Genomic DNA, 27,983 nt, shown 5'->3' on the forward strand with positions numbered 1-27,983 from the left:
GTGCCTACAAATAAAATTGAAACTAATATTTCACTGAGTACAAGCAGAAACAACCAGCCTTCTCCATGTTAGCCATGTGGTCATTTATTTTCCCATCTCCAAATGTCTAAACATACTGCCAAAGACGTTTCTTTAGAGTAGCTGTTTTAAGCTATTTAGCTAAACATGCTTATACCGGTCACGTGGGAGCTGTGCTTCTAAACATTCTTTAATCTGTCCTGGAGCTAAAGGTGACAACACAGTAGCAATTTTTAAGAGGTGAATCCTATGCAACACTTGACGTGGAAGAGTGGGAAAACAATTTTATGCTTCATCTTATTCTCCCTTTTCTTTCAATTGAAATAAAGACGGAAATGTGGGTAACTAATAACTTGGATCACAAAGAGAGAGTTTCATTTTTTTTTATTTATAAAATGTGTTGATCGGAAAACTATCAGTGCGTGTACAATTAAAAAAATACATCAGTTGCATGGCTCTGTGTATTGGCACAACGCCAGCTGAAGAAGTGTGGGCATCAGCTGGTGTACATGGGCACAACTCGACTCATTTCAGTGATGCAACATTGATTTACACCAGCTGAGGATCTAGCCTCAGCTCTCCTTTCCACTTTCTGCCAGGGGTGGGGGAGAATCTCAATTTCTTACCAAAAAACCCCAAATTCTTTGGAGGGGAAAATCTGTAACAAGAGAAACTTTCCCCGTGTACCTTGAAAGTCAGCAGACTTGGAGCAGCACTGTGGCCTGAAAATGTCCTATTAACAGCCCCTCGCATTTAAATTAATGGGTCAGCAGACCATAACTACCCAAGGCATCACAGGAGGAAAGGGAAGCTTGTTGGTGGATTTATGCTCTTCAAATCCCATCCGTGGTCCTTGTGCATAATTCTTCTGCTTCTCTTCCCGTCTATTTTAGATCTAAATATCAGCTAGAGTAGAAAGGCCACAAGAGACTTCTTTTCTCTTCCAATGCTCAAAGTTAACTCCTAAGTGCTTATGGCAGTAAAGAGATTTAAAAAGTACTACAGAGAACAAGGAAAAGCATTCTGCTGGAGGTTTCTTTATACCTGGATTCTGGTTAGTGTCCTGAGGGATCTCCCTGGACCTGCCTAGTACACTCTGAGTTTGGTGTTGCAAGCCAGAGCCACTATCCCAGAACTTCATGAAACACCAGTCTTCCAATTAGGAGTGTGTGCTTCTGTCAAGTTCAAGAGGGGCATATATAAGTCCCTCTGAAGTTCTGTGCTGCACCAGGGGGGAGTACAGTGGTATCCTAGCTGCCCATGGGCTGCATGGGGGTGAGATGACCACAATACCCATATAACCACTCCGGTTGAACTCACCCAGTCTGGAGCTGTGAGCTTGGTAATGATTCCTCTGACCTTCCCAAAGAGTGGTATACAAAAGAGAGGACAAATCTCTAGTTCTGTATATTCTCTGAAAAGCAGAGCACCCCATTCCAGTTTTAATTCTATGAAAGTTAAGCCTTCGATGAGAAGGGAGAGGTCATTTTGGCTTCCCCTCAGCACTATGAAACCTTTTCAGGTACACTGCAATGAGCTTTGTTTAAAGAAAAGTAAAACAAGTTATGGCTGATCACAAATTCTGCATCATTTTTTTCATTGTCAGAACCTCCTCTACAGACGTTTAATAACACTGCTGTGGTGAGATGGAAAGACTTAATTTGAATCCCTCTTAATAAAAAACAAACATGGAATCCAAGCCTTTAGAAAAATTGTGCTAGAATGCTGTGGCTTTGTGCAGTGTGATGGTAGAATCCATGCAATCAGCACCCTGATAGATATGCTCAGTAACTTGATGATGGCCAGAGATCAGACTGTGTGAGATGCTCTGCAGCGACATAGAAGAATAGGTAAGTGGCACAGGTGTTTCTGCCAAGCCTATTTACAGGAGTGCTGTAAAAAAATAATACATGTAAACCCCAAATGTACAAAGGTATCAGGGAGACATCCCAAACCTGGAGCATATCATGGGCGCAGAAAACTGGGAGCGACAGAGCTTAAGAGAACTGCATGGATTAAAACCTCAGGACCAACTCCTCAACTGGTATAAATTGACTTTATTGGAACAGTGCAGATTTACACCAGTTGGGGATCTGGCCCTAAAACCCCACTCCTGTAACCCAAGGGGACACAATTGACCTTCAGTTTCAGTTAACTCAGGGTTCACCTGTAATAACAAATTTACAGGAGCGGACCAGTGCTTGCTAGCACGAGTGCTGTGCCCTTCGTTCTTGCTCCCGTAGGGCTGCTTAACTTAGTCCAATTTATTTTATTCAAATATTACCAAAAATGACATCAAAATGCATTTGTCCTTTTTCCCCCCAAAGACATTCCTAAAAGTAAACTAGCATCAGGACCGTGCACCAATCAATCAGAGCTGTTGCTTAACTGGCAGAGTTTCCATTGATGCCTGTGCCCATTAAGAAGATTCTAGTACATGACAGCAAGAGTTGGCCTAATAGGGGATTAGTCTGGTTAGATTGGACAAGTGTGATGCTAGATGTTTTTAATTCACTTCTTCCAGAATTGAGCACAAATTGATTCAAATCCTAGAGAGGGCAAACATTCACCCCTTCAGTCTTCTATCATCGTCTTTCCTCAGTACAGCCCAGTGTACATGCATTTCAATGGGAGACTGTACAGGGTAAGTAGGTTTATGTCCCAACACACAGGTGTTCAGTGTTCATCTTCACTGCTGCAAAATCCCTTTAGACAGCGGTGCTCTTTACAATCAGACATTTCACAGGCACATACTCCCTCCACTAAGTCAGTGCATGACATGGTAATGGAACCATCCCCCTTTTATCTCTGTCTCACAAAAAGGGTTTTGAAGGCATTGTTGTAATTTTTGTTAAATGCTGTATAAATAAGAGGATTAAAGAAAGAATTGGAGTAGCCAAGCCAGAGAAAGATGCTTTTCCAGACGGGTGGAATGTTGCAGGAACAGAGGGGGCTTATTAATTCTGTGATAAAGAAAGGTATCCAGCAAAGCACAAAAACTCCAATTAAAATGCCAACCATCAAAGCTGCTTTTTTCTCTTTCTGTTCCCTCCATGTTTCTCCATCTGTCTGGAAAGTGACAGTCGCGTGGCGAGCTGTAAACACCATCTGTGGTTCATGGGAAGCTTCTTTCACCTCAAAACAAAAGCAAACATGGATTCTTTACCAAAACAGTTTGTTTGAGTCAAAGTACTATTTTTTTTTTAAATGACAGCATAACATCTGTGCGCTTACAGCAAACAGCCCAGGTGCCAGCCCTTGCATGCTAAAAGAAAATGCCATGAAGTGCTAAAACTACTGGGCTTCTAATCGTGTTGGAAAGGTAAGTGCTACAGAGGAGCACAGGTATACTGGTCTTTCCTCTCTTTTGATGCATAGTACTTTGGCACTTGTTCGGTGGATAGGTTGGCACCTAGGATTTGTTTGGTTTGTTATAAGAAAAGAAGATTGAAATAGTTTAATAATAATTAAATAAAAAACAATGGCCCAGGAATTCTGGAAGCTGGTTTTTTCTGTTTCTTTTCATCAGTGTATTGATATGAGGGGGAGTGCTGTAACCACGGGTTACAAAGATACAGTAGACACATGTGGCTTGGATGTACTATCACAAAACTGGACTCTCTCTGTGGAACAAAGAGAAAAACCCGTCTTTGGCATATCCGTGGAATGGATTTCATGCCAGGAAGCTGCTGTGCATATCTGATGGGCCAATCAATGACTCTGAGGTAGTTGCACAAGTGTTATTGTAACCCACTGGTGAGGGGGACCTATGGCTTCTTCAACTAGGGCCACTCAAATCAGCCCAGCTGCTCAGAGGCAGAGTGGAAGAGAACACTGCCAGTGATTATTGTGTCCCCCAGACCTGGGAGGGGGGCATCTTCTCTTGGTTATCCGTCAAGCAAGGGGAGGGACTTTCAGAGGCCATGAGCCCCTTAGACTGCACTCCTGCCTGACCACCCAAAGGTAGGGTGGGCACAGGTGGGAAAGGGGAGAAGACAACACTCCCCGTTACAGCGAATGGAAAAGTTTTCCATCAAACTTTTTTTTTTTTGCTGGAAATTTGGGGGGTTGATTTTTACAGGAAAAGTGTCTGCTTTCTGTGGCAAATTTCAATATTTCATCGAAAACCCAAATGCCTAAAAACTGGAGGGGGGTTGATTTTCAACAGAAAACTGAAATATTTTTATTCAAAATGTCATTGTGGTGCCTCATGCGAATTGTTGTTCCAGTGCCTTATGCTTCAATTCTCCTCTATGGGCTCTCAGGCAGGACTACATCTCGCATTGTGTGCCATGTCCAGGGACTCCTATCGTGGAAATGGTGCATCATGGGGCAAGTAGTCTGGCCAGAGAGCCCAGCCCATAGAGGAGAATGGGAGCATAATGCCCCTCAACTACAACTCCCATGAAGCACCACAATGTTGAATTCAAGCATTTCGGTTTGCAAAGTTGTCTTCACACAGGGGGAAAAGAACTATTTTCCAACCAGCTCTACTCCCACCCTCACAAAAGATATCAATTTTGCTTGGTGGGAGACACCAATTCAAGACCCCTTCAATCCATGCCCTCTACCCCTCAGCAGTTCCACAAAGCGTGTAGAAACTTCAGCGGTTCTAGAGCAGTAAAAAGAGACAAAAGGAACACCAAGAGCTGTTCGGAAGGGCGAGGAATGGGTTCCCTTGCAGAGTGAATGCAGATTGGTTTGAGTGACAATGAGAATTAATGGGTGCCTTACTATCGTGCAGCATGGACCCAGTTTTTACCCATAGAAAATACACCTCTGTCACAATTAAAGCGTCTGTATGTTTTCAGCTCTGCTAGACAATACAATTGAGGACAGCACAATAAAACACACATCATTTAGGGCCTGAGCCCCTAAAACTCCCATAGAAGTGAAAATTTAATAGGAGTTGTGAGGACTTGGCACCCTCATTCAGAAATTAGCTATGTGTTTTACATACGTATTCCTCCTGTGTGTGTAAACTTTATAATAGCTATTGACCCTCTGTTTAATATGAGGACAGTAGCAGCCAAGAGACTGAAATGTTGGCAAATGCTAAACTATCACTCATCAAGATGGATATCCCTATCTTCACCCAGAGACGTGAGACATGACTGCAGAATGTAAGTGCCAGGTGATTAGGGCTGCTGGGGAAGGAGTAGAGGAAAAACGTAAATACAATGGGACTCCTGTAGCAGGGGTCACATAATTTGTCTGCAAGAGGGCTAACTCTGCATAGCTTTAATCGTGGTCTCCAAAAAGGGCTCAGAACACATTATGTGAGTGCAAATTAGTGACAAACATTGGACAATTACTACTTCCGCATGCGTGTAAGGAAGAGCTGGATGAAGGAATCTATTGCTGGTTTACTATACTTAAACTTTCGTTATGAGAAAAGAACAGGAGTACGTGTGGCACCTGAGAGACTAACAAATTTATCAGAGCATAAGCTTTCATGGGCTACAGCCCATTTCATCGGCTACAGCCCACGAAAGCTTATGCTCTAATAAATTTGTTAGTCTCTAAGGTGCCACACATACTCCTGTTCTTTTTGCAGATACAGACTAACATGGCTGCTACTCTGAAACCTTTCCTTATGAGGTACAGCCAGAGGTCCGCTGTCTATCAGTTCACGGCATTTTCTTTCCCATACTACAGTTAAGGTTTCTGGAAGCTTTGTATGTGGAGTGTAGAAACTGTATAGGATAAGGCATGCAGAAATTCTGGCACGGATACTCCACTGCCTTGTGTGGTCATTTACATTGCTTCGAGCAGGGATTTTAACCTCATGCTCCCGCATGCCAGGGGTGTGCTCTAACAACTGGGCTACAGCAAGTTGCTCATGTTCTCCCTCTCTAGCCCAATGAAAAAGTTATTTATACACACTGCAACAACAGAGATGGAGAGACCCCACCACCACAGAATACCCAGTACCCTGACAGTGAGAGCACTCACCTGGGCTATGGGAGATCTGGGTGCATGGCCCTGCTCCAGATCAGTCAGAACAGGGATTTACAAACAGGTCTCCCACGTTTCAGGAGATTGGCCTAACTGCTGTTGGACATAATTAGGTGGGATGGACCCTCGCACCCCCTGAGAAATGACCGACCTAGTTTAGGTGCCTAAATCCAGAAGAGGGGTCACAGCAATGAATCCTGAGTAGAGTTGGGGTCCTTACTACCTTTAAGGAGCAGCCCAAGGTCTGCCCCTCTCCTTGGCACTTCCCCCTGCTCAGCTTGTTGGTTTCTGTGAATCCCTTTCTTAGGCACCTAACTCAGGGCTATGGATTTTGCTGGATAGCAGCATGCCTAAAAATAAGCCACTGCAATGCCTACGTCACCTTTGTGGATCTAGCCTCAGGCAATCTTCAAGCTATCACCTGATCCCTGGCCTCAGGGCATCAGCTGGGAGACAGCTGATTAGTCACAGGTGGGGCTATGCCCAACTCCTCTTACAGGGCCAGCCACTGCATGACAGGTGGCCTTTTACACCCACTTTGCACAAGCGTACTTCATTATACAAGATATAGGGCAAATAAGAATCAGACCCTTGTGTGTATGCCAGAGGCAGAAGCCAGTTCAGTGTTACATGACTGGGGAGGCGGGCAGTATAACCTGCTGCAGTAATGCAGCCGAGATAAAGCATTGAGAGCATCAGAAATATTTGTCAGCACAAATAAAAGAGGCTTGAGTACTAAGTTAGAACCAAGTGTTCACACTGAATTCCCTGGCCGTTTTGGTTGGTGTCACAAGTCACATTAAGGCTAGTAGATCAGTGTCTCTTTCCAGGTTGCCTTGCTTGGTTTTAAGCAGAGTTACTTGTTTTCATCATTTTTGATTATCTGTGAGAACATCTGCCAAGGCAGATGCACAGACACAGGCTGGGGCACTTTTTAGAACAGTCTGCGGCAATCAATTTCATTCCACTTATCAAGGTTTAAAATGTTTGTCTATTTGGGAATAAATGCACTCTTCACACTTTGCATGAATCATCTCTTTCTCTGGGAAGCACACGGCTGGTGAAACGCATCCAAAACTGATTATTTCCCCCTTCCCCAGGATTCTTTGGTGGGAGAAAGATGTCACCCACTGTTTAAATTTTGCCTACAGCACAACATACTTCAGATGCTTTGCTGCTAATGCAGTATGCATGTGGAGTCTGATCCAGATCCCACTGAAATCAACAGAAATTCTCCCATTGATTTAGGCTGAATTCTAATATTTCTCTGGATTTAAATAATTTATACTTCCCATGGATACTGTTTGTGGTTCACCAATGAATTTTTTGGGCCCTAATGCTGCTTTGGGGTCTCTGAGCACTGTTCTTCCAATATGAATATTAAATAATAAAAGTACAAATTGCAGTCTATTGCTTCTGCAAACAATGGCATTGTGTCTTATTCAATGGCTGTGATGTGTCTGAAAGGTCCACATTTCTGAGGAATGTTCTGTACTGTTGCATGAACTCCAGCAGACTGGAGGTATTTAAATGTGATTTGCCCCAGTTTAGCGCAATAGCTTTGGAACAGATTCATCCTCAAATGAGCCTGAGGTGAGCAGAGAGAGGAACAGATTGCTCCGTAATGTCATCAAATCACCAAAAGGTTCTTTAAGAATCAGAGATCTCTCACATACAATTTGGACTTACAGGCCTTCTGTGACTATTTAACATTATCTCAAAAAGAAAATTAAGGCCCTGATTCAGCAAAGTGCTTGAACATGGAAGTTAAGCACGTGCTTTTCTTAACTGGGGCCTAACGGAGTTGCATGAAAAGTGGAAGATAACTTTCCAGAATGATTTCCATCATTCTAACTCTTATCACCCTACATACTTGATACCTTACAGCTGATTTCTAGCTGACCAGTGTTTTCCTGGGCAGCTGCATTCTTACACTTGATACAACAAAATGTTGGCCCTGAGCCTTGGCTGTGTTGAGGCTCCTCTATGCTACCTCATGAACACAGAAGCTTTAAAGCCAAAGGTGATTATTGCAATGTAAGGAGACCCTGGATGGCACAGATGGCTGGAGGGAGAAGATCCAGACATGGAGCATCGCTTCTGCAAACAGATCAGGGAGATGTTATATCTCCCACAGTTTCTGCAATGCCTGCGTGGGGGTGCAGGCCAAAACAATGTTTTCGCTCCTTTCAGCCCTAACAATTGTCATATTTCTTTTTAAGGGTCTGATCCAACTCCCGTTGAAGTGATGTCAATGGAAAGTGGATCAAACCCTACATCCTGTTTGCAACCCAACCTCCAATTCTGTAGTGGATTCTGTGCCATCCCAGGTCCCAGAGTAGTTCAGAGCAGCTTCAGAGCTACCTTACACCAGAGGAATCCTCTGCCAGGTTTAAATTGCTGGGGACATTGGTACAAAGTAGAATTAGTGGAGCCCAAAATGATTGCAGTCAATGGAACTACTTGCAAAAGGACTACTCAAGCTCTTAGAAAGGGGAGGAGAAGGGAGGGGCAGAGAACCCAGAGCAGCTCCAAGAGGAAAACCCACACCGCCCTGCCTGATTATGTCGTACAGGGAGGTTCAACCAGCTACAAAGTGGAATATGCAGCATAACTCAGTAGAGTTGAGAGCTCTGAATGTAAGAATACAAGGCCTGATCCAAAGCCCATTGATGTCAATGGAAAGACACTCATTAACCTTTTGAGCTTTGGATCAGGCCTTCAGTGTACAAAGGTGTATGCTTTGTATGTACGTTATAAAAAATAGTATTAACAGAAGCTGGCTGAGATCCTGAAAGACAGTCACCCAACTCCCATTAAAATCAACAAAGTTAGACTCCTAAATGCCTTTGAAGATCTGGGCCCTTTTGTCTAGCCCTTCATGCTTAACCTGGGGCCTAATCCTGCAGCACTGTCTCATGCAAGTAACTAATCCTTATGGGCCAGATTCTGCCATTCTTGCTCACCCTGAGCAATACCTTATTCCACAAGGAGTCCCACTGATTTTAATGACAGGTTTCAGAGTAACAGCCGTGTTAGTCTGTATTCGTAAAAAGAAAAAAGAAAAGGAGTACTTGTGGCACCTTAGAGACTAACCAGTTTATTTGAGCATGAGCTTTCGTGAGCTACAGCTCACTTCATCGGATGCATAGCATATCGTGGAAACTGCAGAAGACATTATATACACACAGAGACCATGAAACAAAACTTCCTCCCACCCCACTGTCCTGCTCGTAACAGCTTTTCTAAAGTGATCATCAAGGAAGGCCATTTCCAGCACAAATCCAGGTTTTCTCACCCTTCCCCCCCCCCCCCCACAGACACACATACAAACTCACTCTCCTGCTGGTAATAGCCCATCCCTCTTTGAAACCTCTCTTTATAATGCGCATGATAATCAAGGTGGGTCATTTCCAGCACTAATCCAGGTTTTCTCACCACCACCACCCCCCCCCCCACACACACACCCCCCTCCAAAAACCACACACACAAACTCACTCTCCTGCTGGCAATAGCTCATCTTACAATGTGCACAGCAATAATCCAAGTTTAACCAGAACGTCTTGGGGGGGGGGGGGGTTTGTAGAAAAAAAACAAGGGGAGATAGGCTACCTTGCATAATGACTTAGCCACTCCCAGTCTCTATTCAAGCCCAAATTAATAGTATCCAATTTGCAAATGAATTCCAATTCAGCAGTTTCTCGCTGGAGTCTGGATTTGAAGTTTTTTTGCTTTAAGATAGCGACCCTCATGTCTGTGATTGCGTGACCAGAGAGATTGAAGTGTTCTCCAACTGGTTTATGAATGTTATAATTCTTAACATCTGATTTGTGTCCATTTATTCTTTTACGTAGAGACTGTCCAGTTTGACCAATGTACATGGCAGAGGGGCATTGCTGGCACATGATGGCATATATCACATTGGTGGATGTGCAGGTGAACGAGCCTCTGATAGTGTGGCTGATGTTGTTAGGCCCTGTGATGGTGTTCCCTGAATAGATATGTGGGCACAGTTGGCAATTGGCTTTGTTGCAAGGATAGGTTCCTGGGTTAGTGGTTCTGTTGTGTGGTATGTGGTTGTTGGTGAGTATTCGCTTCAGGTTGGGGGGCTGTCTGTAGGCAAGGACTGGCCTTTCTCCCAAGATTTGTGAGAGTGTTGGGTCATCCTTCAGGATAGGTTGTAGATCCTTAATAATGCGTTGGAGGGGTTTTAGTTGGGGGCTGAAGGTGACGGCTAGTGGCGTTCTGTTATTTTCTTTGTTAGGCCTGTCCTGTAGTAGGTGACTTCTGGAAACTCTTCTGGCTCTATCAATCTGTTTCTTCACTTCCGCAGGTGGGTATCGTAGTTGTAAGAATGCTTGATAGAGATCTTGTAGGTGTTTGTCTCTGTCTGAGGGGTTGGAGCAAATGCGGTTGTATCGCAGAGCTTGGCTGTAGACGATGGATCGTGTGGTGTGGTCAGGGTGAAAGCTGGAGGCATGTAGGTAGGAATAGTGGTCAGTAGGTTTCCGGTATAGGGTGGTGTTGATGTGACCATCGTTTATTAGCACTGTAGTGTCCAGGAAGTGGATCTCTTGTGTGGACTGGACCAGGCTGAGGTTGATGGTGGGATGGAAATTGTTGAAATCATGGTGGAATTCCTCAAGGGCTTCTTTTCCATGGGTCCAGATGATGAAGATGTCATCAATATAGCGCAAGTAAAGTAGGGGCGTTAGGGGACGAGAGCTGAGGAAGTGTTGTTCTAAATCAGCCATAAAAATGTTGGCATACTGTGGGGCCATGCGGGTACCCATAGCAGTGCCGCTGATATGAAGGTATACATTGTCCCCAAATGTAAAATAGTTATGGGTAAGGACAAAGTCACAAAGTTCAGCCACCAGGTTAGCCATGACATTATCGGGGATAGTGTTCTTGATGGCTTGTAGTCCATCTTTGTGTGGAATGTTGGTGTAGAGGGCTTCTACATCCATAGTGGCCAGGATGGTGTTATCAGGAAGATCACCAATGGATTGTAGTTTCCTCAGGAAGTCAGTGGTGTCTCGAAGGTAGCTGGGAGTGCTGGTAGCGTAGGGCCTGAGGAGTGAGTCTACATAGCCGGACAATCCTGCTGTCAGGGTGCCAATGCCTGAGATGATGGGGCGCCCAGGATTTCCAGGTTTATGGATCTTGGGTAGTAGATAGAATATCCCAGGTCGGGGTTCCAGGGGTGTGTCTGTGCGGATTTGATCTTGTGCTTTTTCAGGAAGTTTCTTGAGCAAATGCTGTAGATGCTTTTGGTAACTCTCAGTGGGATCAGAGGGTAATGGCTTGTAGAAAGTGGTGTTGGAGAACCTGGATTAGTGCTGGAAATGACCCACCTTGATTATCATGCGCATTATAAAGAGAGGTTTCAAAGAGGGATGGGCTATTACCAGCAGGAGAGTGAGTTTGTATGTGTGTCTGGGGGGGGGGGGGAGGGTGAGAAAACCTGGATTTGTGCTGGAAATGGTCCTCCTTGATGATCACTTTAGATAAGCTGTTACGAGCAGGACAGTGGGGTGGGAGGAAGTTTTGTTTCATGGTCTCTGTGTGTATATAATGTCTTCTGCAGTTTCCACAATATGCTATGCATCCGATGAAGTGAGCTGTAGCTCACGAAAGCTCATGCTCAAATAAACTGGTTAGTCTCTAAGGTGCCACAAGTACTCCTTTTCTTTTTTCTTTTTACTGATTTTAATGGCACTCTTAATAGTATCTGGCTCTGAAACTAAACTCATTTATTTCAACAGGCCTCTTACCAGAGATAAGGTATTGCTCACTGTGAAAAAGCACGTCACAGACTGTGGCTCTGTGTGACAAGAACCTTGAAACTAATCATGTAAGTAAAGGACTAGTCATATGAGTAAGGGTTAGAGAATCAAGTCTTTGGTTGTTATAAAAGAAATTATATCTAAAAGGACCAGCCTAATTTCAGGGTCTGATTCTGCATTCCTTGCACAGGCAAAACTCCCATTGGTTTCAGTGGGAAATAAGTGTCTGTGTTTTGAAAAAAAGAAAACCCTGAATTTTTGCATATTCTTCATTACGTAATAGAAGGATCTCAGACATTTCGTTTTCCTTCCTCTTAAAAAACCAGAAAACCATTTAATAGTGTTTTTTAAAACTCCTTGGTTCAGATTTTAGTCAAAATTCTGCTCACAATTACACTGGATTAACTACACTCAGGTCAGCTGAGTTATTCCGGATTTACACCCTTGTAACTAAGCGTAGGAATTGGCCTTGGTATGCCAAGTCTCAGCCTGGAGACAATTATCCTTACTCTATAAATAATTATATGCACACTGACAGTCTGTAAAGCACGTTGGGGTCTGGGTCTGGTGGCTGAAAGGCACTATACAGAAGGAAGATATAATTATAATAATTCTTCCATCTGGAGCATCAGTTTCTTCAGGCAATTTTGATGGCATTTAACTACTGTGGCTTCAAATCTGTTCCTCCTTCATCTCAGTTGCTAGAAAAATGCCAAATAGGTTACCACGGTTTCAGGTTTGCAACTGTGGCATGCAGTTCTAATGCAGTGTCACAATATGCAATCCTCCCTAGTACAGCATGGCACCCTCTTCCCATGGGCATCACTATCACTACTCACCTTCAGTTTGAGAAGCACTATCAGCCTTTGATGTCTATTGCTGATAGCATTTCTACTGTTAGTCATCAGACCTGCTGCATTACAGCGCTGAATTCTAGAAGTGCTGGGGGACAGAGTCGACAGGGGTGTACAGAAGGAGTTAAGGAGCGAGGCTGGTGGAGAATAACAGTGATGCAGAATGTGGCAGGGTGGGGTAAGAGGAGACTGGGAAGGGGAAGGGAAGAAGAAAGTGAAATGAGGGATAGAAGTGAAGAGAGACAAATAGAGAAAAGACAGAAAACAGGAGAGTTAGTGGACACAAGAAAAGGGAGACAGAGTCAAGACGGGCTCCAACCATAAAACTACTATCAATTGGACCTGGACATGGAAGGACAAAGAAGGAATAACTCACCTGACTTAAGGGGGGGAAGAGAGATGCCCCTTACTCCAGAAATGCTGGTCCCTATTTTTTTTTGACAGATTCTCTGCTATACCCCGATTTTATGCAAACTTAAAAAAAAAAAATCTAAGCATTTCAGCTCTTCCTGTGGAATGACAGTGATGTTTTGGGAATAAGGCTCAGCTCTACATCCCCTTTGTTTTTCCCTAAACCTTCCACAATCTGGTATTTTTCCAGTGGTATTTTGGACTTGATCCTGCTCCCATTGAAGCCAATGGCAAAACTCCCATTGTGTGACCAGGACAAAGCTTTTTACACGTGCATCTCGATCTCTTACATCAGGAATAAACTATGCAAAAAAACCAAACAACAAAGAAACAAAAACCACACCATGATTTTTCTTCCTTCTCCACAGGTTAATTTCTGAGCAGTCTTCTTTGCCTACCAAGTCTCTAGAGCAATAAGTGCTCAGAGCATTGCCTCAGGCATTTAGCTCTTCCAGCAGGTGGTAAAGATTTTCCCTGGGGATTAGGATGGTGCTTTTTAAACCTGCAAATGAAGCTTAATTTTTTTCAGCCACAGTGTAAAGTCCTCACTATCTACTGTACTATCACAATCATGGATTCAACCTATATTTAAAAACAAACAAACAAAAAACCCAGGAATTAATTTTGTTTAAATTACTGAAAAAGATGAGAGTTGCAGAATCTTAGTAGTATTGTCTCAATTAAATTAGTGTTCCAAAATAATAGCCCATAAATTCATAGATTCATAGATACTAAGGTCAGAAGGGACCATTATGATCATCTAGTCTGACCTCCTGCACAATGCAGGCCACAGAATTTCACCCACGCACTCCTGCGAAAAACCTCTCACCAGTGTCTGAGCTATTGAAGTCCTCAAATCGTGGTTTAAAGACTTCAAGGAGCAGAGAATCCTCCAGCAAGTGACCGGTGCCCCATGCTACAGAGGAAGGCGAAAAACCTCCAGGGCCTCTTCCAACCTGCCCTGGAGGAAAATTCCTTCCCGACCCCAAATATGGCAATCAGCTAAACCCTGAGCATATGGGGCTTGTCCCATCTCTCCCCATTGCAGTCTGCTCTCATCAGCTCTTTTCCCCGCTCCTGATACAAGCCACAGCAGCTTTAAATGGGGCAGGAGGGGCTGGGCAATTGGTCCCCATTCAGCAACATCTCCTTGAGCACAACGTGCTGGGCATGATGCTTCTAACCCATGATGTTCCACATGGATACAAACCAGTTCCTATGCCAAGGACTCCCTCAGTCTGTCTCAGTAACTCAAAGGTTAAATACCTCTCGGGGATGTTGATTATCTTCAAACCAAACTTCACTATCCCCAAGGACTCCTGGCCTGAGGTCACACTCAAAAGCAATCCAGACGTGTTAAATTCAGCACCACACAGCCAAGACACCCAAATCCCCTTAACTCCACCCACCAGCATTGACCAATAGCATGAAGCGTTTCTGGCTTTGTGATCCCAGCTGCGATTACACTGACTGTTGAAGACACCTTTGAGTATTTCCCCTTTACAGCGGCACTCCCTGGCACGACTGGGACCTCGTGGGCGAGGGGGATGGCAGAATTACAGCTAGGGCCATGCAACAGTTTCCCATTTTTCAACCCACTTTTCAAATGAAATTTTCCCAAAAGAGGTTCTGCTTGTTCCCAGAGTGTCAGCTTTGTGTCCAGACACTAAGAGCCTGAAAACCAAAGTGTTCTGGGTGCATAACCCAGTCTGCAGGGTGATGTGTGCAGCAACAAGGGTCCGGTCAAATATCTAAGGCTTCCTTTGGTAAATTAACCAATAGCACCAGTTGGAGCCATCCTACCAAATTTCTAGGATCACTAAATATTTTCCCTGGAGGGACTTTAAAAGGTAAACTGAGTGAGTGGGGAGAGCACAGCAATTGCAACTCACCTATCTGTAGTTAAGAATAATAAGTAAACACCCAGTCCTGCCCTTTAGTGTCCCCAGTTGTGTCCTCTGATTCACTTCCCTGCCCACAACCACTGAACAGATGACACTTCAGCAGTGGTTTCCTCTTCTGCTACGCTCCACTCACAGTTTGGTGTCAGCTGTTGGCCTCATCGCAGAGCCTGGCATCAGACAGGCCTGTGTCCTACTATCCTTTGAGAAATGCCAGCTGGGCCAGCCCTCAGGCTCCACCACCCCACCCAGCTCTGGTGATTTCAGCCTCATTTGTGCGGGGTAAGAGAGGGCTGCCCGGGGCTCCCTCAGCCCTGTTGACACCCTCGGCCGCTTTGGCAAAGGGCCACCTCGGTGCTGCCTCCCAGTGAAGTAAAGTTTTCTACTGCATGAGTGTCTGTGGGAGAGCAAATGCGTTGTACGTATTCAGTTTGTTTTTTTTGGGGGGGAAGGTTGTAGATAAATCCCAAGCAACGTATTTGTCATATTTGTAATTAGAGAAGTAAACTTGGCAGGAAATCTGGTGCAAAAGGGTGGGAGGGGAGGAATGCATTTCCAAAGGCTTGAGACACTCATCTTTTCTAACACATTTTCTGATTTAGTGCAGGCGATAGCTCTGGAATGACTGTTTCTTCTATAAGCCAATTTAAACCATATGCATCTCTTTATTTAAAGACATAAGGTCCCAGTCCTGTGAGGTGCCAAGTGCCTCTTACAAGCTGCTGATGCTGTCACTACTCACTAGGGTGAATGCAAACCTTCACACGGGTCCTTGTAACATGATATGTACCATTTACTCCAATCTGAAGTTGAAGTTAATGCAACTTCTATTTCTACGACACGCCAGAAAACATTTTAAGGGTTTGAAATTTGTTTTTGTTTTGATGCCGAATGAAAACGAGACCTTTCAAAAATGTTCACAAGAGAAATATCAACCCACCCACCCCAGAATAGCCAGTAGCCTGGTGATTAGAGTACTCACCTGGGATAGGGGGGTTCTGAATCAGAACCAGGACTGAACATGGGTCTCCCACATCCCAACTGAGTTCCCTAACCACCAGCTTACTGGCCGTTCAGGGTAGGTTTCTCTCTCCCCAATGGGACCCAAGACATCTTCAAAAGAAATTTCCATCAAAACACTTTGCTCTTGACAAAACGGCATTTTTCAATGGAAAAAAGTTTTAAGTTTTTCAACTGGCTCTACTGCTTGTATATGAGTGAGGTTTGGCAGAGCCAGGCCCAGTGGAGGATACAGGGCTGAGCACCTCACCACACTTATTTTGTAACATTCAGTCAGTCCACATTTGGTTAGATCAACTTTAAAAAAAAAATACAGTGTGAAAATACTTGGTCAGGAAGTGGGGAAAACAAACAATCAGGAATTATTCTGTAGTTTCAGAACAGAGTAGGGAAGAGGACAGGTGTGTATCAGGAAACAGTGATTGTAGAAAGAGAGGAAAGTAGACTTGAACGTAGATGAATTAATTTAGAACTCAGTACACTACCCTTTCTCTCTGTCATGTTGAGTAGTACCTCACTGCACAGGCAGCCCCACTGAAATCATTTTGGCTTATTGGTGAAGTATGATACTACTGTGAGTAAGGGGACAGAACTGGGCTCTTAGAGGCCCATGTTTTAATGGACCTCAAGGCTCCTAATCCTGCAAACTCTTCCCCAGGAGAATAGTTCTTACTTACATGAGTAGTATTGAAATCAATGAGACTATTCACCCAAGTAGGTGTTTTCAGGACCACGATCAACGTTTGGGATAACTTAAAGGAGAGAATATGAACTTTTTAAACAGCTGACAGTAATTACATGATAAATAGATCGTTTACTAGTAATGTGGAATAAGTATTATTGTCCCATTTTTCTCTTTTGTGTTCTGCTTGATTCCATAATTTTAAGTATATACTTTTTAAAATAAAATAAAATGAAAGGCGTGAACAAATGATGTATGTAGAGGGTGAGAGACATACAACCGAGTGCATACAGATTAAACACATACCCTAACCAGCACACACTATACAGCTCTCTTTCTTTCTTTCATCTTAACAATTTTCCAAAAGAGAAACCCAGGAACACTGGATTCAAATTTAGGATTTTTTTAAATGGACTATGATATTGCAATTATTATCTGTGCCCGCCTGGCCCCTTCCTCCCGCCCCTACCCGTGCAGCCCAGCTCTGCCCGCCTGGCCCCCTGTCCTCCCGCCCCTCCCCGTGCAGCCCAGCTCTGCCCGCCTGGCTCCCTGTCCTCCCGCCCCTCCCCGTGCAGCCCAGCTGTGCCCGCCTGGACCCCTTCCTCCCGCCCCTCCCCGTGCCGCCCAGCTGTGCCCGCCTGGCCCCCTTCCTCCCGCCCCTCCCCGTGCAGCCCAGCTGTGCCCGCCTGGCTCCCTTCCTCCCGCCCCTCCCCGTGCAGCCCAGCTGTGCCCACCTGGCCCCCTGCCCTCACACCCCTCCCCGTGCAGCCCAGCTCTGCCCGCCTGGCCCCTTCCTCCCACCCCTCCCCGTGCAGCCCAGCTCTGCCCGCCTGGCCCGTTCCTCACACCCCTACCCGTGCAGCCCAGCTGTGCCCGCCTGACCCCCTGTCCTCCCGCCCCTCCCCGTGCAGCCCAGCTCTGCCCGCCTGGCCCCCTGTCCTCCCACCCCTCCCCGTGCAGTCCAGCTCTGCCCGCCTGGCCCCCTTCCTCCCGCCCCTCCCCGTGCCGCCCAGCTGTGCCCGCCTGGCCCCCTTCCTCCCGCCCCTGCCCGTGCCGCCCAGCTGTGCCCGCCTGGTCCCCTTCTTCCCGCCCCTGCCCGTGCAGCCCAGCTGTGCCCGCCTGGTCCCCTTCTTCCCGCCCCTGCCCATGCAGCCAGCTGTGCCCGCCTGGGCCCCTTCCTCCCGCCCCTCCCCATGCAGCCCAGCTGTTCCCGCCTGGCCCCCTTCTTCCCGCCCCTCCCCGTGCCGCCCAGCTCTGCCCGCCTGGCCCCCTTCCTCCCGCCCCTCCCCGTGCCGCCCAGCTGTGCCCGCCTGGCCCCCTTCCTCCCGCCCCTCCCTGTGCTGCCCAGCTGTGCCCGCCTGGCCCCCTTCTTCCCGCCCCTGCCCGTGCCGCCCAGCTGTGCCCGCCGGGCCCCTTCCTCCCGCCCCTCCCCGTGCAGCCCAGCTGTGCCCGCCTGCCCCCTTCTTCCCGCCCCTCCCCGTGCAGCCCAGCTGTGCCCGCCTGGCCCCCTTCCTCCCGCCCCTCCCCATGCAGCCCAGCTGTTCCTGCCTGGCCCCCTTCTTCCTGCCCCTCCCCGTGCCGCCCAGCTCTGCCCGCCTGGCCCCCTTCCTCCCGCCGCTCCCCGTGCAGCCCAGCTGTGCCCGCCTGGCCCCCTGCCCTCACACCCCTCCCCGTGCAGCCCAGCTCTGCCCGCCTGGCCCCTTCCTCCCGCCCCTCCCCGTGCAGCCCAGCTGTGCCCGCCTGGCCCCTTCCTCCCGCCCCTCCCCGTGCAGCCCAGCTGTGCCCGCCTGGCCCCCTTCCTCCCGCCCCTCCCCGTGCCGCCCAGCTGTGCCCGCCTGGCCCCCTTCCTCCCGCCCCTCCCCGTACAGCCCATGTGTGCCCGCCGGGCCCCCTTCCTCCCGCCCCTGCCCGTGCAGCCCAGCTGTGCCCGCCTGGCCCCCTTCCTCCCGCCCCTCCCCATGCAGCCCAGCTGTTCCTGCCTGGCCCCCTTCTTCCCGCCCCTCCCCGTGCCGCCCAGCTCTGCCCGCCTGGCCCCCTTCCTCCCGCCGCTCCCCGTGCAGCCCAGCTGTGCCCGCCTGGCCCCCTGCCCTCACACCCCTCCCCGTGCAGCCCAGCTCTGCCCGCCTGGCCCCTTCCTCCCGCCCCTCCCCGTGCAGCCCAGCTGTGCCCGCCTGGCCCCTTCCTCCCGCCCCTCCCCGTGCAGCCCAGCTGTGCCCGCCTGGCCCCTTCCTCCCGCCCCTCCCCGTGCAGCCCAGCTGTGCCCGCCTGGCCCCCTTCCTCCCGCCCCTCCCCGTGCCGCCCAGCTGTGCCCGCCTGGCCCCCTTCCTCCCGCCCCTCCCCATACAGCCCATGTGTGCCCGCCGGGCCCCCTTCCTCCCGCCCCTGCCCATGCAGCCCAGCTGTGCCCGTCTGGCCCCCTTCCTCCCGCCCCTCCCCATGCAGCCCAGCTGTTCCTGCCTGGCCCCCTTCTTCCCGCCCCTCCCCGTGCCGCCCAGCTCTGCCCGCCTGGCCCCCTTCCTCCCGCCGCTCCCCGTGCAGCCCAGCTGTGCCCGCCTGGCCCCCTGCCCTCACACCCCTCCCCGTGCAGCCCAGCTCTGCCCGCCTGGCCCCTTCCTCCCGCCCCTCCCCGTGCCGCCCAGCTGTGCCCGCCTGGCCCCCTTCCTCCCGCCCCTCCCCGTGCCACCCAGCTGTGCCCGCCTGGCCCCCTTCCTCCCGCCCCTGCCCGTGCCGCCCAGCTGTGCCCGCCGGGCCCCCTTCCTCCCGCCCCTCCCCTCCCCTCTCCTCCCCTCCCCGTGCAGCCCAGCTCTGCCCGCCCGGCCCCCTTCCTCCCGCCCCTCCCCGTGCAGCCCAGTTGTGCCCGCCTGGCCCCCTTCCTCCCGCCCCTCCCCATGCAGCCCATGTGTGCCCGCCGGGCCCCCTTCCTCCCGCCCCTGCCCGTGCCGCCCAGCTGTGCCCGCCGGGCCCCTGTCCTCCCGCCTCTCCCCGTGCAGCCCAGCGGCGCCCGCCTGGCCCCCTTCCTCCCGCCCCTCCCCGTGCCGCCCAGCTGTGCCCGCCTGGCCCCCTTCTTCCCGTCCCTCCCCGTGCAGCCCAGCTCTGCCCACCTGGCCCCCTGTCCTCACACCCCTCCCCGTGCAGCCCAGCTGTGCCCGCCGGGCCCCCTTCCTCCCGCCCCTCCCCGTGCCGCCCAGCGGCGCCCGCCGCGGCTCTTTACCGGGCCCCTCTCGGACAGCGGCAGGACCGCGTTGCCCCGGCGCCCGCCGATCCGGAACCGGGCCGCCTTGTAGATCTTCCAGTAGACGAAGAGCACGACGCCGAGCGGCAGGTAGAAGGCGCCGCAGGTGGAGAAGACGGCGTAGGAGGGCTCCTGGCTGACCTGGCAGCGCTGCAGCGCGGGGCTGTAGGTCTCGCCCCAGCCGGCGAGGGGCGCCAGGGCGATGAGGGCGGAGAGCGCCCAGGCGAGGCCGATCATGGCGCTGGAGGCGCGGCGGCGGGCGCGCAGGGTGTACTGCAGGTGGCGGGTGATGGACCAGTAGCGGTCCAGCGCGATGGCCGTCACGTTCCAGATGCTGGCCGTGCAGCACAGCACGTCGCAGGAGACCCACGCGTGGCACAGCGCCCGGCCCAGCCGCCAGCGCCGCCCGGCCGACAGCTCCTTCACCAGGCTCAGCGGCATGGCCAGCGCCGCCACCAGCACGTCGGCCAGGGCGGTGGAGGCCACCAGGTTGTGGGGCACCCGGTGGAAGGTCTTGACCCGCAGGATGGTCACCAGCACCAGCAGGTTCCAGAGGAAGGTGGCGATGGTCAGCAGGACCAGCAGGGTGAGGACCAGGATGCTGAAGATGGAGAAGGGCTCCCGGCTCCTCCAGGCGCCGCCCCCCAGCTCCGAGGTGGAGTTGCCCCCCGCCGGGGCGGAGGACGCATTGAGGTCCATGGCTGGCTGGCCCGGGAGTCTGGAGGCCCATGGATCTGGGCTCTGGGCCATCCCCGGGGGCCAAGGAGCAGCTCGGGGCTGGGCGGGTTGCGCGCTCCGTCGGCGCGCCCAGGGGACCCCCTGCGCGGGGTGCGAACCGCCGGCGAGACGCGCTCCCGGGATCTTCTCCGCGGCCTGCCCCTCGCTCCCCCCGCCAAATGCCCCGCGGCCGAGTCCCGCCCGGGCGGCGGGAAGCGAAGTGAGTCTAGGCAAGAGCCACGCTACGGCTGCCTCCCTTCAGCCGCTGCTCCCTGCCATTGCCATGTGCTCCCGTCTGCCTGCCTCCCTGGGCGGGGGGGGGGGGGCGCTGTGCCGGCTCCCCGCTCTCCCCCCTTTCCGTGGCACGGGCTCCCGCTGCAGGAAAGGGCGAAGGGAAAGAGAGGCTCGCTCGGGTCCGCCTGCTGGGGGGCTTCGGCGCTGGGCGGAGCAGGCAGCGCGTCTGCGGCTTGCAACCGGCCGCCGGCGGGACTGGAGAAAAGCCTTTGCTACCCCTTGTCCTGCCGTGCGCCCTCTCCCCGCAGGCAGGTGACCGCCGGACACAACGAGCGCCAAACCCAGGGCTCTCAGCAATGATCTCCCCCCCCCCGCCCCGTAACAGCCAATGCACTCAGCCAACCCACCCCTCTCCTGTAACAGCCAGAGCATCCTGCCACTCCTTTTCTGTAACAGCCAGAGCACCCCCCAACAACCAATCAACCCATTCCTCTAACAGCCAGAGCACCCCCACCCCTCTAACAGCCAGAGCCCCCTACCACAACCAAACAACCCACCTCTCTCCTATAACAGCTAGAGCACCCTACCCTCAGACCCCCTCCTCTGTAACAGCCAGGGCACCCCCCCCTCCTCCAACTATCCACCTGTCCCCTCCTCTGTTACAGCCACACACCCCTCCCTCAACCAACTCACCACCCCATAACAGCCAGAGCACCCTGTACCCCAATCAATTCATCCCCTCTGTAACAGCCAGAGCAGCCAACCACCCCACCCCTGTGTAACAGCCAGAACACCCTACTCCCCACCAACGCACCCCACTCCTCCACAACAGCCAGAGCACTGTATCCCCACAACTCCTGTTACAACCACAGCACCTTCCCCACAACCAGCCTACCTACCACCTCCTCTGTTACAACCAGAACACTTCACCCCTCCCCGCAACCATCACACCCACACACCCCCTGTATTAACCAAAGAATCCTACCCCACTCACCCTCCCATCTCTGTAACAACCAGAGAACCCCACCCCCATCTAAATAGTTATAACACCCTACCCCACCAGGGTGCAACCAGATATGTCCTAAGGAGGGGGCTCAGGGAAAGGACCCCTCTCCAGTAGGGCGCATGTCCTGAGGCAGAGAAGACTGAAGGGCTCAGGGTGACCCTCAGGAATAGCTTGCAGGTTTGCAGGGCTGTAGCCAGCAAAGGAAGCGTCTGCCCTTGCCCCCGCCAACCCCCTAGTGCCAGGGCAGGGCCCAGCCTAGAGAGCACAGAGGGAGGTGCTGTACATTCCTGTGGACCCCTGCACCCCCACTCCCCGTGGAGAACTCCTGCATCTGGACTGCAGCCCCCCTCCCCGCTGATCCCCTGCCTGGGGCTGGGGGGGGGGGAAAGAGGAGTGCTAGGGCCTTCCCTCCCAGCCCACAGCACCAGGACTTGGCAGAGGGGCTCCCCCGTTGGGCAAGGGTAAAGGTAGCACAGTACATTACCTCCTCTGTGGGGCATGCACTGCTCCCTCCTCTTTACCAGCACTCCTATCCCATCCCTCCTAGCAAATAACTACCCCACTGCCTCCTCTGTCATAGCCAGAGCACCCTGATCCTTCCCTCCTCCCTGCCCTCTCCTCCTATATCACAGCCAGGGCATTCACTCCTCCTATACAGATTAATAGATCTTAAGGCCAGAAGGGACCATTATGATCATCTAGTTTGACCTTTATTTGCAAGCCACAGAACCTTACCCATTGATTTTTGCAGCAAGCCCTGTTTGAGCTATTGCACATGATTTAGACAGAAATCGAGACTGTCAAGTGACAGAGAATCCACCCCATCCCTAGGTAAGTTGTTCCAATGGTTAAATACTCTCATTGTTAAAAATTTGCACATTATTTCTAGATTGAATTTCTCTAGTTCCAGCTTCCAAACATGACCTCTTGTTAAGTCGTCTTCTGTAGATTAAATAGCCATCCACTATCAACACATGATTTTGCAAAAATGGAAGAGTAGGCTTATGCCTTGAGTAGTGCAGTGGTATTTGGACTTGACTGGGGGAGAAGCCAGGGAAATAATAGCTTTTAACCGTAGAGAGCAATTAAATGAATTTGAAGAAATGTGGACCCATTTTGAGATATTTTTGGATTAAAAAAGTTGAGATGGCTGAAAAAATGCTAGACCTCCATTTCTCTTAACCCTTCCTCTTTTTTTCCTCCTCTCCCTACCCAGATATGTCTTCTGTTACTGTTACCCCCATCCTAACATTGTCTATGTAATAGTACCGTGTGGTCTTGCAGTTTTGATAGGTTGTAAAATTGCATAATTCTGCTGGCACTCCTGTGCAGCACGTGTATTTGGAACCAAATGAGCTGTAAGTCATTTTCCTTTTTGTGCTTTTCATTGTCTGTTTCTTTATGAAAATGAATCACAGAAAAAGAAATCTCTTCCCTCTGGAGGTACTTGTAGATTGTGATCAAATCAGCTCTTAGCTTTCGTTTGGATAACCTAAATAGACTGAACTTCTTTAGTCTTTCAGTGTAATGCATTTTCCAGACCTTGAACCATTCTTTTCAGAGTAACAGCCGTGTTAGTCTGTATTCGCAAAAAGAAAAGGAGTACTTGTGTCACCTTAGAGACTAACCAATTTATTTGAGCATAAGCTATGCATCCGATGAAGTGAGCTGTAGCTCACAAAAGCTTATGCTCAAATAAATTGGTTAGTCTCTAAGGTGCCACAAGTACTCCTTGAACCATTCTTGTAACTCTTTTCTGAACCCTTTCCAGTATTTCAACATTCTTTTTGAAAGGTGGACACCAAACTGCACACAGTATTCCAGTAATGGTCTCATTAAGGCGGTATACGGAGGTAACAACACCTGCCTACTCCTACCTGATATTCCCCTGCTTATGTAACCAAGGGTCACATTAGCCCTCAACTATAGAATTGATTGTCTGCCATTATCCCCAAGTCTTTTTCATTGTCACTGCATTCCAGGATACTGTCTCCCATCTTGTAAGTGTGACCCAATTCTTTGTTCCTAAACCTATGACCTTGCATATGGCTGAATTAAAAAGCATGTTTTCAAATGAGCCTACCTTAGCAAGTGATCCAGGTCAGTGTCTAACTGACCTGTCACCATCATTATTTACCACTTCTGCAATTTTTGTGTCATCTGCAAATTTTACCATCAATGATTTTTCTCCAGATCATTGACAAAGCTATTGAATAACATTGGGCCAAGAGCAGCTCCCTGTGAGACCCTCTAGAAACATCTCCATAGAATGATGATTCTCCATTTACAATTACTTTTTTCAGTCTATCAGGTAAACAGTCTTTCATCCATTTAGCATGGGCCACAATGATTTTGTACAGTGCTAATTTTGTTATCATAATGTGATGTGTGACTAAATCAAAAGTGTCACAGTTCATAAGAACTTAAGAATGGTCCTACTGGGTCAGGCCCAGGGTCCATCTAGCCCAGCATCCTGTCTTCCGACAGTGGCTAGTGCCAGGGCAACTGTACCTGTATTTCCCCCCGCCCCCTTTATCCATTGAGGACACCCACTCTAGGATCCTGGTTGCTCAGCCATCTTCTCTCTTAGGTAGAAACCCACATCTCTTTCCCTCCTGACCAGCTTCTCCAGGCTGCACAAGTTCCCTGCCAACATTATGATATTCCCAGCAAGCCAGATCGCCTAACCAGGCCAGCATCTGTGCTTTGCTTTCTCTTTGAAGGCCATGGACAGCACGATGGTATGAAGTTTTTAGTTATGCCACAACTTGTTATAAGCAAGTGCATTTATTCTTAATGTGAAAGTATTATAGAGAAAATCTATTTAAAAAAATAAAAGAACCTATACGCATGCTAAAAAGCTTATCAGAGGTCACCCACACTGCAACCCTGGGCTTTGGTAGATGTCAGTCCTTCAAAATCCTCAACTGAGTTTTCCCCATGATTACAAGTTCATGACTGTCTGAGATTTAGAACCAGAACTACCATAAATTGTTCAATTTTACCTTTATACAGCTTGGGCCTTTGATCTTGGAGTGATCAGCAGACAAAGGCCCACATCTCAGAGCGTAGCTTCAAAAGGCTGGGTTGTTGCATAATCAGAGGTGGAGAATTTGCATTAACCTCTCCCTAGATATTTTCCGTGAAATCCATTTCACACATATTGTCCCAATAGTCCATTCTTTTCTGGCACATTGTTCAATGTAGTCCTTTGGTTATCCAGGCCTTATGTCACGTCTCCTCCCTAGAGACATTACATACAATACCAGCCCACAGTAATACATAAATGTTGCATTTAGTATAATGGACCCCAAAGATACTAAAACTCAATTCATTAAAGCTTTTCAAGGATAATTACAGGAAATTTTCATATCTGTCACATTGCTCCCCCTTTCATAAAAGAACAGAGCAGGGGTATATGACAAATACCTCAAGGATGTCCTGGCACCCCACTCCTAGACAAAACATCTGCTGTTACTACTTATTAATTCAAATCTCATACATTCGTTCAGCTGGTAAACAATTCCAGCGATCATACCAAAATTCAGTTTAATGAGAACATTTCAGGTCAGTCCCCATGTTCACACCCTCTTAGGGAGAGTGAGTTGTGTTCATAGAATCATAGAATATCCCAGGGTTGGAAGGGACCTCAAGAGGTCATCTTCTCAAACCCCCTGCTCAAAGCAGGACCAATCCCCAACTAAATCATCCCAGTCAGGGCTTTGTCAAGCCTGACCTTAAAAACTTCTAAGGAAGGAGATTCTACCACCTCCCTAGGTAACGCATTCCAGTGTTTCACCACCCTCCTAGTGAAAAAGTTTTTCCTAATATCCAACCTAAACCTCTCCCACTGCAACTTGAGACCATTACTCCTTGTTCTGTCATCAGCTACCACTGAGAACAGTCTAGATCCATCCTCTTTGGAACCCCCTTTCAGGTAGTTGAAAGCAGCTATCAAATCCCCCCTCATTCTTCTCTTCCGCAGACTAAACAATCCCAGTTCCCTCAGCCTCTCCTCAAAAGTCGTGTTCCAGTCCGTTAATCATTTTTGTTGCCCTCCGCTGGACGTTTTCCAATTTTTCCACATCCTTCTTGTAGTGTGGGGCCCAAAACTGGACACAGTACTCCAGATGAGGCCTCACTAATGTCGAATAGATGGGAACGATCACGTTCCCTTCCCCTATCTCCCTCAGGTTTTATGGCTCAACTGACCACCCTGAAATCATAGTTTTTCCAAGGATATTGCAGGAAATGGCTATAAAACTTACAAAACTTTTAAGTGTATTAAGGCTGATAATGGTAACTAACTAGGTTGCCAAACTTGTGATCTTGCCAAGAAACAATATCAAGTTTGTTTGAGGAGATCTATTTTCCATTATACCATATTGATTAGCTCTTGCGCTTCCTCCTTGGTGATAGACAGCATAACTCTATCCATCTCTACTCCTAAATAACCAACCCCCTCCTCCTTCATAACAAGAGTCCCCAACCACATCAGCTCCTCACTACCGCTTTCACAGTGATTATTAGACCCGCCAAAGCCAATGGGCATAATCAGTGCTAAAATTTGGAGTGGATTAGAAGTGGGAAAGTTGACCCATGCTCTTCCCCCTTGTCAGATAGGGGGAAACAAACAGAGAAAAGACAGCAGAGAAAATCTGAAATGCGTACCTTCCACTTTTTTCCCTAATTTCAGCACTAACTCTTGAAACATCTGAAAGGATGGTTGGAAGAATACTGATGCCCAGAACAGTTACCATCTTCACCAGTAAAAACAATGAGGAATCCTTGTGGCACCTATCTAATTTATTTGGGCATAATCTTTCATGGGCTATAACCCACTTCATCAGATGCATGGAGTGGAAAATGCAGTAGACAGGTATAAATACACAGCACATGAAAAGATGGGAATTGCCTTACGGGGGGGGGAATGGGGGGGGTCAGTGCTAATGAGGCCAATTCAATTAGAGTGGATGTGGCCCATTTCCAACAGTAGACAAGAAGGGGTGAATATCAACAGAGGGGAAATTACTTTTGTAGTGCTAACGAGGCCAATTCAATCGTGGTGGATGTGGCCCATTCACAGCAGTGAGTATCAACAGAGGGAAAATTATTTTTTGTAGTGATAATGTTGATACTCTCACCTTCTTGTCAACTGTTGTGAATGGGCCACATCCACCATGATTGAATTGGCCTCGTTAGCACTACAAACAGTAATTTCCCCTCTGTTGATATTCATTATTACATTACTCAAACTCATTCAAAAGCAATATCCCTCCCAATTTTTTTTTTAAAAGCATAAATTTAACATTTGTGGGATATGTCAGTCCTTCCAGCTTGTGTCACAGTATTGGTTACACTTAGATAGGGGACAGCTCATGTGAAATGAGAGCAAGTGTTTGTGAACCACGTTTGGTATAAGAATCACCCACAATGAATTCTAACTGGAAGTTTATCCAAAGAGTTTATTTAAGTTAATGTATCAGTCAGAGAACATTGCCCTTGTTCCTTGGCTGCAGGGAGTGAACTCTTCATGTAACTTGGATATGAGACGATTACGTACTCTGCAATTCGGGGCTGTCTGTGTACTGAGCCACTTCCCCTGCATGCATCATAGAAGCTTGCAGGCTGTTCTAAATTATGATGGCTGCTAATGGGTCCATTATAAGAGATGGAGACCGCCAGTATGCTGGGAAGCCTTCTCCAATCGCTTGCACTGCCCCACCTCCTTAACTCCCACTCAGAATGAGGTCTGATATTTTCATTTATTTATCATTTGTATTTCAGTAGTATCTAAAGGCCTCAGTCAGTGTTGGGTCCCATTGTGCTAGGGCATTGTGCAAACACATAGGAAGAAGCAATCCCTGCTCTGAATCTACAATCCTAATTTAAGAAAAGCTACAGCAACTGAATGTGACAGACAAAAGGAGGGAAGTGATATTTTGTTTCTTAAATTAAGTTTATTACAGAACTTAAATCTCCTTGGTTTGTTTCTTAAAGCTCCTGAACCGGGAACGGCGTTTGCACTTCAGTTCATCTAAATCAGTATCTTCTTTACCACAGTGGCCAGCATGAAAATCTTGAGAGAAAGGTGTAAAACCATCAGTGTGAGCAATTACGTAACACCATGCCTGTGGGTGAAGTTTCTTTCCAAGCCAGAA

At 48.8% G+C, this 27,983-nt stretch overlaps 1 protein-coding gene and 1 long non-coding RNA gene across 2 annotated transcripts; one reads left to right on the plus strand and one right to left on the minus strand.

Moving 5' to 3' along the window:
* Positions 1-168: 168 nt before the first annotated feature.
* On the minus strand, positions 169-20,630 carry LOC141995809 (5-hydroxytryptamine receptor 5B-like). Its single transcript, XM_074967226.1, has 2 exons — positions 19,845-20,630; positions 169-3,153 (listed from the first exon to the last, which is right to left on the minus strand). The coding sequence occupies exons 1-2, from the start codon at positions 20,613-20,615 to the stop codon at positions 2,821-2,823; spliced, it is 1,104 nt and encodes a 367-aa protein (XP_074823327.1). The 5' UTR covers positions 20,616-20,630; the 3' UTR covers positions 169-2,820.
* LOC141995810 (uncharacterized) lies at positions 20,024-27,972 on the plus strand. Its single transcript, XR_012641403.1, has 3 exons — positions 20,024-20,451; positions 22,574-22,653; positions 27,823-27,972. It is a non-coding gene; the product is annotated as an uncharacterized LOC141995810 (long non-coding RNA).
* Positions 27,973-27,983: the final 11 nt, after the last annotated feature.

The sequence above is a fragment of the Natator depressus genome, chromosome 11, assembly GCF_965152275.1.
Source record: "Natator depressus isolate rNatDep1 chromosome 11, rNatDep2.hap1, whole genome shotgun sequence".
NCBI classification, from domain to species: Eukaryota; Metazoa; Chordata; order Testudines; family Cheloniidae; genus Natator; species Natator depressus.